Here is a 13,847-nt window from a genome sequence, read left to right as displayed (position 1 = left end):
TGGATGAGGTCATACCGGGGAGCAGAGGGGAGACTGACTGTGATGGCCCTGCAAGCTTTTCGTCCTCACTGCTCGACCTGTCTCTTATGGAGGAGCCACTGGCAATCCACGTGCTGGGATCACTCTCACTAGAAAAGAAATGTACATATTTGTCCATGGATTCAAAGAATACATACATTTAAGAAAGAATCTCTAATAATCTCTATTATTCAATTGACATTCACCTCCACTTCAGCCATCCACTCCCACTGTCATCACCTAAAACTGGCCTCCTGAAATAACTCCAAAATCCCAATGTCTAATCACAAACTCCATCCCCTCCCACTTTTCCCTGGCTTGCAAACTAGTTGCCTTGGGTGCATCCACCTAGTCACTTTCTCTCCTACTTTACCTAGGTTGTGGTAGAGAAGCACTGAAGTCACTGGGGTTTCTAATATCAGCACAGAGCCATTTGGAAAACTCTGGTATGTCCCCAATCAGTTTCCTTTACCATTCCTCCACTGCAGCTAATTCCACACCACCTTCCTCATGTAGTCCTTATCTTCATCCTCTGTCTTAGTAAAAATGTAGCCCCTTCTAGAAAATGCAGGCCAGCAAGCAGCAACTCTTTCAATTTACTCTCACTTAAAAAATATACTTAGATGCATCAACATTCTTCATTCTTAGATGCATCTACTTTCTCCCTGTTCCAGAATTAATCCTTCCACGTTCTGCCTCCTACCTCCTCTGATACATTTTTCTTTGCTTTTTGTTTATTTTATTGATCATACATATTCATGGGGCACAGAGCTGACCATCAGCACCTGTGTCCAAGATGTGATGATCAGATCAATACTATCAGCATGTTCACCACCATTAGCATTTTTCTATAACTTATCTTTTCTTTTTATTTATTTTTTTTTCCTTTTTTTGTCTTTTTTCGTGTCCGGCAACGGATCGCAACCCTCAGTGTCGCGCCCGTACCGGACCGGGACCGGCAACGGGATCGCAACCCTTGGCGTTGCCCCCGCCCCTCGCTCAGCCAGTGAGCGGGAACTGGTCTGTATGTGGGATCCGAACCCTTGGCGGGAGCGCCGCCGCGCTCCCAAACAGCGCACTGTAGCAGTGCGCCACCGGGCCGGCCCATATAACTTATCTTTTCTTAAATATGAAAGAAAGTGAACCGAGATGCCGGGTACCATTCAAGCTTTATTAAAGAAAGAAATCTGCCAGGCTGTACTCAAAATGGAGGACTGCCCAGGGCTGCCCTGAAAATGGGAGACAGCCACTAACATAGGGCGGTGGGGGCTTATATTGGTATGTTGGCACCAAGAGCTGGGTGATGTAATTCCGGGTTCGGGATTGAGTTAGGTCACGGGAGTGGAGAATTCTGTGCATATGGAAACATCAAAAATTTCATTTTCTCCAAAACCATGAGGCTTCTTGCAAAAGAGAATGGGGGGGGGAGGGGAGGGGAGGAGGTGGACGGCACCATTTTGTACTTGGGCTTGTCTAAAATGGCGCTGCTTATGTTGCAGATCTATTAAAATATATAATTAATCTCTCCATATCTACAATTTCTTTCATATCATAAGCACACTCAATTATCTCTCCTCTTAGAAATAGGAAACTTTTAAACTTTCCATCTCTGTGGAGTTACTAATTGCTAAGAGATTCTTCAAACACTAGCCGATGCCCACTTTCTGTTTCCTTTCCAACCTCTCCCTACTCAATTTACTCACTTAGGCTATCCGCTTGGCTCTTGTTTTTGCAACCTCACTTAGCAAAAGCCTCCTAATTTGTCTTCTGGATCTAATCTTTAATGTCTAGAGGAAATTCTTCCTAAAATGCAAGTTTAATCATACCTGCCCATCAGTGCCAGGATAAGTCAAGGTTCCTTATTGGACACAAGTTTAGGATGATGATAATCTGGTCCCTGACTACTTCTTTAGCATCTTCTCTACTAATTTCCTACATGAGCTATATGTTTCAACCTTAGCAAAATAAATGCCTTTTTCTTTTGTGTCTGTGGGTAATTTCAGGTTTCTTACTCTTTTCCTTCTCTTCTTGTCTTGGATTACTGTAAACATTTAATGGATCCTCATTTCCTGCCATTCCAAGCTGTCCTTACCCATGCTACCAGCAATTCTCCTTCTAAAAGGATAGATATGTGAATAAAACAAAAAGACCCCACCTGTGCTTCATTTACATTTTAACAGACTGAATAAAACACACACTTGGCTTCACACAGAAGGAGTTCCTTCTCACTCCAGTGCACACTATTTTGGGGGCTCTACTTCTCATCTTCTCCAGCTTCCTGGCACCTCCAGCTCACACACACCCTACAACTCTTGACACATTTCTCAACACCTAAATCTGAACATTTTACAAGCATGAAAATTTCTGGGTTTTGTTTGTTTTCCTAATGGAAATTTACTTTTCTTTGCACTCTTTAAGGTTTTTTTTTTTTTTTCATATATAGTACCAAGAACTCACTACTATACTGATAGTCCTATGGTTTCTAGCACATAATTTTCTTTCTGAAAATAAATTGAATTACTAATATTTAGTGGTGTACTGAGCTTTATGCCGCAACCTCAAGTACACTGTCCCCTCCAAAAGCTCCAAGCACATTGACAAAGGCTTTGAAGCTGTGTAACCGTTCAGATAGAGAAACTGAATCCTTTAAGAATATCTTTTTCTTGTGATAACAACATATTTATGACATCATAAATACATCATATTTCTTTTTATTTTTTAAATAATGCTGCTGCTGTTAACATTTCATACATCTTTTCAAATACATCATATTTCTAAGAAAACTAAATTAGGTTTACAAAGATCTATATCTTGAAAAATTAATCAAGCACCTGAGGGCCATTATTCACAGTCTCCATTCAGAGGGCTAACTGTGAATATGAATAGAATAAACAGAAAATTCACTAAATAAGCATATTAGTTATACCTTTCTGAATCCTCTTGAAAAAGATACTCATAATCATTATGTGGGAAATTCTGAAGAGAGAGTTTTACCGTCTCTGTTTTATTCTCTTTAGCTTTATTTTCAAAAACCTATAGGCATAAGAAAGGAAACAAATTATGGCCATGATTTTAGAAAAACATAGTTTAAAAGAAATATGATCTCTTATGCTTCTGAGGAAGAGCAATAAAGTCTTCAATAATTGAACTAAAACCACAATCACATAGTGTTATTTCTACTCCTGGGAAATCTCTTAGGGTTCAGACTCCCATATCAGCTAGCTGCCAAAAATAAACAAATAAATAAAAAAGTATATCTCCCGATTAAATATTTTCCAATCTGTCAAAACAGAGTGTAGAGTACTATGTAAATATAAGTGATTCATATGGAATCAGTCACATTATTTTCCAAAAGTTAACAGAAATAAGCCCCATTTAGAAAAACAGATTATTACTGCAGCCTGGAGAAGATTCTCTCTTTTTTTTTTTTCTAAAAATTGACCAGTAAGGGGATCTTAACCCCTGACTTGGTGTTGTCAGCACTGTGCTCTCCCAAGTGAGCGAACCGGCCATCCCTATACAGGGATCCGAACCCGTGGTCTTGGTGTTATCAGCACCGCACTCTCCCGAGTGAGCCACGGGCCGGCCCTATCCTGAAGAAGATTCTTATAATAAGTGCTTATCATATTTAGTTTACCGTGAATATAAAATTCCTAGTACTATATTTATCTTTACTTCAATACTTGCACTATGTGATACAGTAATTCTAAGTACGTCTCTGCCATGAGATTTCGCATTGCCCAACAGAGAGACTTTAGTCCACTTTGATGTATTTGCAACCTCTTGTACAGTATCTGACTCAATGGAGTCACATTAAAATAAAGATTCAGTATTTACTATTTTAGCCCTCAATTCTGCTTCAATTAATCGACTCATTAACTCAACAATTTTTTCTGGGGGCCTAGTATGTGCAGATACTGTTCTAAGTGCTGGGAATAAAACAGTAAAAAAGAGAGGCATGTGCTCTTTCCTTGTGGAGTGTATATATTCTTATGCAGAAATAGATAATAAACAAAAAAACCATAAAAAATAATTACAGCTGATGATAAGTGCTAATGCAGTAACAAATGGAGTATGTTGGTAGATAACTGCTGTGTACCTAAAAGATGAAAAGAAGAGGCTAGGTAAAGAGGGAAGCATTCTGAGCAAAAAGAAACAGCATGTGCTAAGTCCCTACAATCTTGCATGGTCTGGCCTCTGCTTAATTTTCCACCCTCACCTCATGCCTCTGTGTGTCTCACACAGCAATTCCAGTCACAACCCAGGTCCTGTCTTTTCATCTTTTTTTGAGTGTCTTTTGATAATTTTGATTTTGTAAAATTTATTAATTTTTTCCTTTCTTACTAGTGTGTGTGTGTATGGGTGTGTGGATGTGTCTGTTCCTTACTTTCACGAGACTTCCTAACCCAAAATGCCTCTTGCAGGCATAAATACAACAATCCTTCTAGCACATGGACCCAAACACAATCATTTTTAAAAATAAGCATGTTAAAAGAAAGAAGTAAACAACTATTTGACACTCCTATCAAAAATACTAGTTTTGTTGAACAAGTCAAAACATATAACTTAAGTTTTTAGCCTGACATGAATAAGCATTTCCTGAAATATAAATTTAATATATTTTAGCAATAACATGACCATTATAGAATGTATTAAATTCTAATGGATTAACTGCCATTTTGAATAATGTATAAAACATAATTTTTTAAAAATCCCTCCCTACGCTAAGTAAGAAAAACATCAATTCTCCTATATATTTTTCTAAATTTTTTGTTTTGCTTTTCACATTTGAGAATTTAATCCACCTAGAATCAATTTCAGCATATGTTATACCTTGCCCACTCTGCTCAACCACCAACAATGATCTTGCATTCAGCTGGACTTTCACAAAATCCAGTAGGACACACCTGGCACGAGGTGAGCTTTGTAGAAGAATACAGGAGAGGAACCACAACATATCAGCAGGACAGCCTTAGGCATAGCGCCACATGGGTGAGTGCAAGAGTCCCCCAGTTTAGAAGCCTCATGATGCACAGGAACCAATATCTCTTGTAACAACCCATGAACCTAACCTCTGGGATCACAGTTAGGGACTTCCTACATTCAGGGAAGACCCCATTTGTATTTTCAACAAAACACTCATCATCCTACTCACAGTCCTTCTAGTCCTAAAGTCACTTTTACCATTACCAATGCTGCCTGGCAACCCAGCTGACATTCCACTTTTATCTGATTCCCAGAGAAACATAAAGCTAGAAGACTAACACGAGATCATTTTCTCATAGAGAACAAGAAAAGGTTTTGTTAGTCTTTACTTGCAGGTAGTAATACACTTTCATTTTTCCTGCTGGAATAACCAGTTATACCAGCACCATTAACTGAGCAGACTATTCTATCTCTACAGACATGCAATGCGCCTGTCACATAGACAGTTTCCATGTATGCATGAGTTTTTTCTGGACTGTCTATGTGGTTTCACTGGTCTTATTTGCCAGTTCCTATACTATTGCTACATTTTCTTAATTCCTATAGCTTCATAATAAGTTTTGATAACTTCCAGTGCCAGTCCACCACATACATACATTTCCCTTCTTTTCCTACTACTTACTACTGTCTTGCCTTCTGTTTTTCCAAATAAGTTTTTGAATCAGCTGATCAAATCTCATATACATTGAAAAACTTTAGAATTTTTATTGAAATTAAGCTAAATTGATTTTGTAATTTAAATTGGGAATGACTGACATCTTTATTAAATTACAACTTATTATCCACTAATATGATATAGCTAGCAATTTAAAGAGCATTATATAATATTCTCAATAAAGAAAATTCACACCTTTTCTTAGGTTTACTCCTAGATACTTTATAGCTGACACCATTACAAGTGTAATGGTGTAGATTAAACCAATATATGAGTATTTGCTAAGCACTGCTCAATCAATAAACTATAAGTTTTTATATCTAGCATTTCTATATATATTCAATTCTAAATACTTTAAATTTCCATTATGATTTCTTCTTTGACCCATGAGGTTAAAAGTATGTATTTAAATTCTAAATGTATATTTCATCTTTTTGTGGTTGACTTCTAACTGGATTGCTTCAATAAATGGTGCTGGGAAAACTGGACATCCATATGCAGAAGAATGAAACTAGACCTGTAGCTCTCACCATATACCAAAATCAACCCAAAAAGGATTAAAGACTCAAAAAGACCTGAAACTATAAAACTTCTAAGAGAAAACATAGGGGAAACACTTTATGAGTAGGTTTGGGTAAAGACTTTATGAATAAGACCCCCAAAGCACAGGCAACAAAAGAAAAAATGAACAAATGGGATTATATCAAACAAAAAAGCTTCTGCACAGTAAAAGAAACAATTAACAGAGCAAAAAGACAATTTACAGAGTGGGAAAAAAGATTTGCAAGCTATGCATCTGGCAAAGGATTAATGTCCAGAATGTACAAGGAACTAAAGCAATGTAGAAAAACAACAGTAAAAAAACAAATAATCAGACTAAAATATGGGCAAAGGAGCTGAACAGGTACTTCTCAAAGGAAGTCATACTGATGGCCAACAGACACCTGAAAAAATGTTCAGCCTCACTCAGCATCAGGGAAATACAAATCAAAACCACACTGACATATCACCTCACCCCAATTAGACTGGCTATTATCAGAAAGACAGAGAATAACAAATGCTCACAAGGATGTGGAGAAAGGGGAACCCTCCTGCACTGTTGGTGGGACTGTAAATTGGTGCAGCCGTTATGGAAAACAGTATGGAGGTTACTCAAACAACTACAGATAGAACTGCCATGTGATCCAGCAATCCCACTGCTAAGTATACACCCAAAGGAATGAAAATCATCATGCTGAAGGATTACCTGCACTCCTATGTATATCGCAGCTCTATTTACAATAGCCAAGAGTTGGAACCAACATAAATGTCCATCAACAGACAATTAGATAAGGAAAATGTGGTATACATACAAAATGTGATACTACTCTGCCATAAAAAGTAATGAAATACTGCCATTCACAACAACATGAAGAACTTAGAGAAAAATATGTTAAGTGAAATAAGCCAGGCACAGAAAGAGAAATACCACATGTCCTCACTCATAAGGGGGAGCTAAAAAAATAAACAAATAAAAAAAAAGAAAGATACAACAATCACAATAATACATTGAACTTTCAAAAGGACAGAACAGAACTGAGACTACCAGAGGTAGGAAAGAGAGGGGGGTAAGGAAGGAACTGGTAAAGGGCCATGAAAAATGACTGCATTGCATAATGTTGAATATACTAAATATCCTGATTTGAGCATCACATATTGCACAAAGGTATTAATATTCAACTGTGTATCCCAAAGACATGTACAATCAACTATGTTTCCATTAAATAAATAAATAAATAAATAGAATTGCTTTATGTCAGAGAGCACAGTCAGGACTATAAAGATTATTCGACAATTGTTGAGACATACTTTATCATTTAGCACATGGTAAATTTTTATAAATGACTCATATATGCTTGAAAAGAATATATATTCTCTAATTTTTGGATGCAAGTTCCTATATATGGTCATTATATCTAGCTCACTAATTTTTAAAAGTAATTTCTATATTCTCAACCATTTGTCTGATCTATTAGTAAAAGAGACATTTTTAAATGGCCCACTATTATAGTGAATTTATCATTGTAATTCTGTCAAACACTGCCTCATATATTCTGAAGCTATTATTAGGTGCTTATAAATGTTGAATTTTTTACCTTCCTTACAAGCTAAATCTTTAAGCATTACACAGGGACCTCTTAATGCCTAATGTTTTTTGTGTTTAAGTCTATTTTGCCTGATACTACCATAAGCTATACCAGATGCATTTCGTTATTTTTCTTGGTGTGTATTTAATTCTTTTACTATACAATATCTCAGGAAAATGTCCCCCTAAGATTTCGTCTAATTAAACTGCATGGCTGACCAATAAATTAAATGCAATGAGCTCTACAGAGTTGACTTAGTACTGAAAACTGGTTTATCAACACTGATCGGTAAAACAACCCCCTAAAAATTAATTTCAGGATAATTAAAATGGGAATGTGGAGACTGTTCTACTGAGGAAAAGAAGTGGGGGCAGTGCTATCACACCAACGCAATCCCTTCCCTCTCCTCTCAGACATATTTAAAAGTCATTTGAGTATAGCTCATTTATTTGAAAATGTTACATTACCTGAGTGGGAAGTCCTAACACAATTTAAACCTGACACATCTTTCAAGTCATGCTTCAAAATCAACTTGATTATATTTTTCAATGAAGCAAACACTTCTAAATAGCTGTAATTCAAACTGAAGGCTCACTAAGGACTCTAACATGTCTCTGATTGATTGAAAAAATGTGATTTGGCTAACAATACCACGAAGTAACAAGAAGAAATATAATAAGTTATCAAGATGCCAGGTCTTTTGGAGATTGTTCACTGAATAAAATTAATGTCAAAAAGTTTTGATAATTTTTTTCTGAGGAGTCTAAGTTTTTCCACACTGCATACACCAAGAATTTATGAGGACAAGGTGAAATAGGAGCCTGATTTCTAGTCTTTTCTCTGTCACTGAAGAGCTGTATGATAATAGACAAATTATTTCAGCTTTAGGGTCTCAGTTTCTTCACCTCTAAAGTGAGTGTTAGGATAAAAATTTCTTTAACTATCTTCCAAATCAAATCACCTACCAGTCTATGAGTCTAGGCAATTCCTAAGGGACAGCATCATATCTGAAAGGACATAGAGTGGCTACAATGTCAAATTGCTTCATGAAATATAAGAAAAGCAAATTCTACTAAAATCAGCTAATTTTCCCACCATATTCTAAAAACCATCCAGCAGTGTTCTAAGATATTCTTTTCTAAAGGGAAACTTTAAAACATATCAAAACATCCCAGATAGACCAAGCCATGAACTTTAGCAAAAATAAAAATAAAAACAAAATCATAAAATGTATTCAGTTCTAGAAGGGAGGTTATATAAATTATCTACTTGGAACATTCTGTGAAGCAGCTCACTTTTGAATCATCTCTGCTGCTTCAAGTAGAAAATCATTCTGATCAGAGAAAAGTATCAATAATGGGCTGAGAGCCCAACACTGCACTAAGAGTTACAGACTCCCAGCCAGAGATGCGATGGTGACCTTGGTGTGGCTACCCAATGTATAACAGAGGAATGGACAGAATCCTCCAGGAGAAGACAATGAAGCTCCAATGTCATTTTTAAAAGCAGCACTCCTGTCAGCCTTGGGTGGAGGTGGCAGTAGAATCAGGGACATGGGGGAAGCAGTACTTGCTCTTGGTACTGATTTTTATCTCTATTACTGTTGAAACTTAGTGAGGAAGTGAGCATGAGGACATCATCATGGAAGTCCCAAAGTTCCAGCTGACTAGATAAGAGAAAAAAATGCAAGGCACCCACACAAGATGAACATGAATTTTCCTTTCTGCACTCTAACCCTGGCAGTGTCTCCACAAGGAAGTATGTGTTGAGGTGAGAGGTTTTGCCACAGATTTTTTTGCAGCCCTCTACTTTTCCATAGTTTGGAGGAGTACCATGCTGTCCCTACCAATGAAAAAGTCCATTGTCTATATACTTAAGGATGCTTCATACTTCATGTGAAATTTATTTTCAATCTCCATTAGTAACACAAAACAAAATAAATGCCAAAATAAGTAAAATTTCCAGAGTAGCATTAAAAGGGATTTTCTTTAGAGCTGCAAAAAATTCTACTCATTCAAATTCCTATTTTGGTCACTTCAACATCAGAATGACAAAGAATTGTGAAATCACTGTGGTGAAGGGAAGGAAAGAGATACCTGTTCCCTAGAGAGCTGAGTCAGTGATTCAGGTATCAGCCACAGTCAATTAGCAGAGATGGCTCTTAGTCTTACCTTTGACCTAGGTGTCTCTTTCTGACTTGATGATGGCAAAGTCTCCCCCAAATTTAGATCTTCCATATCACAGTCATCTAATGTAAAATCTTTCCCTGAACGAAGAGAAGAATTGATTAATAGAAAAACGCTACACAAAGGAAATAAGGAGCCTTACTGAGCAAACCAAAGCCACAAGAAGGGACTTTTCTCCTACTTCTCCTGTTTTCAAATCATCTCTTCTTTATCATCTGTCTTAATCTCTTTTTTCCCCACTTTGGAAAAAACTACACAGCAAAGATAATTCTCAGGAATTCCTATAGGATTATCCTCAGGAAGTTGATTTTTGAGCAATTCTTTTATTCCTGATTGCCATATTATTCAAGAAGGTAACCTTCAAGTAAATACTAAATATATACAACCTGCAGAATCTATGCATTGGGATCTACAGAACACTACTTCTTCAATAAAGAATAGTATGTTGCAAAAGCCTCACTTTAACTTCTTGTATTATTTATAACTCATAAGTTAGCAATATGTTAATCTATGTAGGTTGTTTTAGGCTTTACCAAAGAACATAATATGAATCATCTCACGGAAATGGTTGCTAATTACTCTGTTAATTCTACTGCACAAAATCTTTCTCTGACCTCACAACTGAGCACTCAGAGTCTTGTTTCCCGTATCATGGCAGCCATAAATGTTATGATTCAGAAATTGTCAAATGGCATATGATAAAAGTCAATAAAAAAAACAGTAAACAAGTACTTTGAAAACTAAAAATGGCATTCCTCAATGTGTGTTAAAAAGGAAATAAAATAGAAATTATAAACTATTATAACATGAATTAATTTAATAAATACAAAATATTAAGAAATATCAAGGAAAGGACAACATCAAAACTAATGAAAAGTATCTAAAGCAGTGTAGTGTTAAGAAGGGATATGTATAGTTTCAAATGTGTTTATAAAAAAGACAAAAATGAGTTTGTATTCAATCAGACAGACCAAACAAAGAAAAACTGAGGAAACCTAAAGGAAATAGAAAAAAATGAAATAATAAAGAAAAATAATAAATAGAAAATAAGCTAAAAGAACAGAATAATCAACAAAATCAAATACTAGTTCTTTAAAAAAGACTTAAAAATATGCAAACCTCTTTCACTACTAATCAATGGAGAGAAAATGGACAAATAACATTAAAAATGAAAAAAGCCACAGCTAAAATGCAACTATCATTTTTAAAAATAATAAACACTCTGAGTATCTTTAGACAAATTTGATGAAAAGAAACTTTTACAAGTGAATTATATACATTATCAAAATTTACTCATGTAGAAAGCCTAAAAAGGATAATAACAATTTAAAAAGTTAAGCCAATCATCAAAAAATCTCACCCCCAGGGGAAATGTGCATCTGGGTCCAAACAGGTTTCCAGATGAGATTTTATCAAACTTTCGAAGAACAAAAATTCCTTTCTTTTCAGAAAGTAAAGTTACCTAATTTATAGTAAAAGGTCAGTAAAATCCTGATTTGAAAACAAAACATGCAAAATACATATATAAAAAAAGTTATAAGCTAAACTCAATAATAAACATAAATGCAAAATTCCTAAATATTACTAAATGGTATAGTAAAAAAAAAAAATGCATCTAGAGTAATGTGGATTTAAGATTCAAAGTATGTTTAATACCAGAAAAATGTGTCAACATAAATTAGCATATTAATGTATGTTAACAAAACAAAGGGCAGAAATCATATTATCATCTGAACATACAAAGAAAGTCATTTGAAAAATCCAATAGTCATTCAAACTAGAAATGGAAGGAAACTTGTCTAACTTACAGTAAAAGTTAACTATCCAAAATACTGGGCTACCATTATACTTAATGGTAAAACATTGTCTCATTATACTAAGGAAAATACAAGAATGCCAGCTATCACTACCCTTATCTAATATTGTATGAGATACAGATCCCAAGCAATAAAGAAAGAAGAAAGGAAAAAAAAAACCCAAAAGGATTGGAAACAAAACAAATTAACTGTTATTTGCAAATACTGTAACTGTACACAGAAAATGAAAGTCTAATTCTCTTAGGGATAAGAGAGTTTGACAGGATATTGATACAAAAATCAATAAATTAATGACATTCCATATATCAACAATAACCAACTAGATATCACAACAGAAGAAAATATGTCATTCACAAAAGAAATAAAAAGTATAAGAAAACTAGAAATAAATTGAACCAAAAATATGTACTAAAAATTATAAAATTTTATTGAAGGGTTATTATAGGTTAAATGTGTCCCCAACAGTTCAGGAACTGGAAATTCAATCCCTACTGTAACAGTGTCAAGAGGGTGGGAAATCCTATTATGGTCATTGAAAAGTGAGGCCTTTAAGAGGTGATTAGATTGCAAGGACTATACCCTCATGAATGGATTAATCCGCTAATGGGTGATAACGGGCATGGTTCTGATGGGTTTAAAAAGAGAACAACTGAGGAGGTTAGCTCTCTTATTCAGCCCATTCTCCATGTGACACCCTGCATCGCTGTAGATGAAGGCCCTCGCCAAATGTGCCCTCTGGACTTTGGACTTCCCAGCCTCCAAAACTGTAAGAAATAAATTCTATTTCTTTATAAATTTCCCTGTTTCAGTTATCCTGTTATAAGCTAAAGAAACAGACTAATACAAGGGTACAAAAGATAGAATAAGGAACTCATATTCATACAGGAGAAAACTCAATTACATAATGGCAAGTATCCCAAAAATTAATCCATAGATTCAATAAAAATCCAGTCAAAATTGGAGCAGAATGTATATATGTATGTGTGTGTGCAAATGTGTGTCTATATTTGTGTGCAGACAAACTAGAGAATACTATTCTAAGAAAAGAAAAGACAACTCTGGAAAAGAAAAACAGACTGGGGACATCTGCCCTACCAAATATCAATATTTATTATAAGCTAAAGTAAACAAAATTATGTGACAAATAGATCAATAAAAGAGAATACAGATTCAAAACAGACTCAAGGACATATGGCATTTGCCATATGATAGTGGTGGTATTGTAAACCAGTGGGGAAAGAACTAAAATAAATGGGGTTGGAACAACTGGCCTTTTCTATCAAAAAAAAAAATTTTTATTTGCATCTCATAGCATGGCAAAATCAAAGATTAAAATATAAAGAAACAAAACACAAGAGACTTTTTATTTTATCAGAGTAGGAATAGATTTTTAAGTTACAAGGCATAATTTATAGAAGAAAATATTGATAAATATAAATATCTAATTAAAATATACCATCAACAAGTTAAAAATAAGCATTCACCAGGAAGAAGTAATAGGACAACAGAATATATCTCAAGAATTCCTAAAATTCAATAAGAAGACAAACAAGCCAATAGAAAAAAATGAGTAGAATATATTAAACTAGCTGATATTCTTAGTTGCAAGTAATGGCAGTGAACTCTTGCTGATTTGAGAACAAAGGAAATTTACCACATGTCCTCGGGGCAGCTCCCTTAACAGCTAGAAAGGCTGAACAGTAAGACATGAGTGGGTCTTCTGGGTGCTGAAGGGTGCACATCTAACATCCTGGAAGCTGGATGCTAAAATTTCACCTTACCCTCCATAGCCCTTGACAATGAATGTTACTACCACCATTGCTTCATACCAAGATTCAAAGGATGGGGAACTGTGCAAACCTAGGAAGAGATTTCAAATGCTAGGGAGGCAAATTAAAAGAAAAGAAAGGAAAAAAAACCCATGTCTATAAAAATTATAAACAAGCAATTCACAGATGAAGAAAACTTACAGGCCACTAAGTGTATTAAAAATGTCCAGCTTGGGCCGGCCCGGTGGCGCACTGGATAGTGCGCCGCTTGGGAAGCGCAGCGGCGCTCC

At 35.5% G+C, this 13,847-nt stretch overlaps 1 protein-coding gene across 1 annotated transcript in view; it reads right to left on the bottom strand.

Annotated features, from left to right (window-relative positions):
- Nucleotides 1–13,847, bottom strand: part of PTPN20B (protein tyrosine phosphatase, non-receptor type 20B) — a 130,625-nt gene that overhangs the window by 87,273 nt on the left and 29,505 nt on the right. Inside the window, exons 2-4 of the mRNA XM_008566638.1 lie at nt 9,957–10,051; nt 2,945–3,051; nt 16–128 (exon numbers count right to left, since the gene is read on the bottom strand). Of these exons, the coding sequence (XP_008564860.1) occupies nt 16–128; nt 2,945–3,051; nt 9,957–10,051 (315 nt within the window). The remainder of the gene's footprint in view (nt 1–15; nt 129–2,944; nt 3,052–9,956; nt 10,052–13,847) is intronic.

This window comes from Galeopterus variegatus, unplaced genomic scaffold, assembly GCF_000696425.1.
Source record: "Galeopterus variegatus unplaced genomic scaffold, G_variegatus-3.0.2 Scaffold258, whole genome shotgun sequence".
Lineage (NCBI taxonomy): Eukaryota > Metazoa > Chordata > Mammalia > Dermoptera > Cynocephalidae > Galeopterus > Galeopterus variegatus.
Note: the sequence above shows the minus strand (reverse complement) of the source record. Positions and strands in the feature narration are given on the sequence as shown.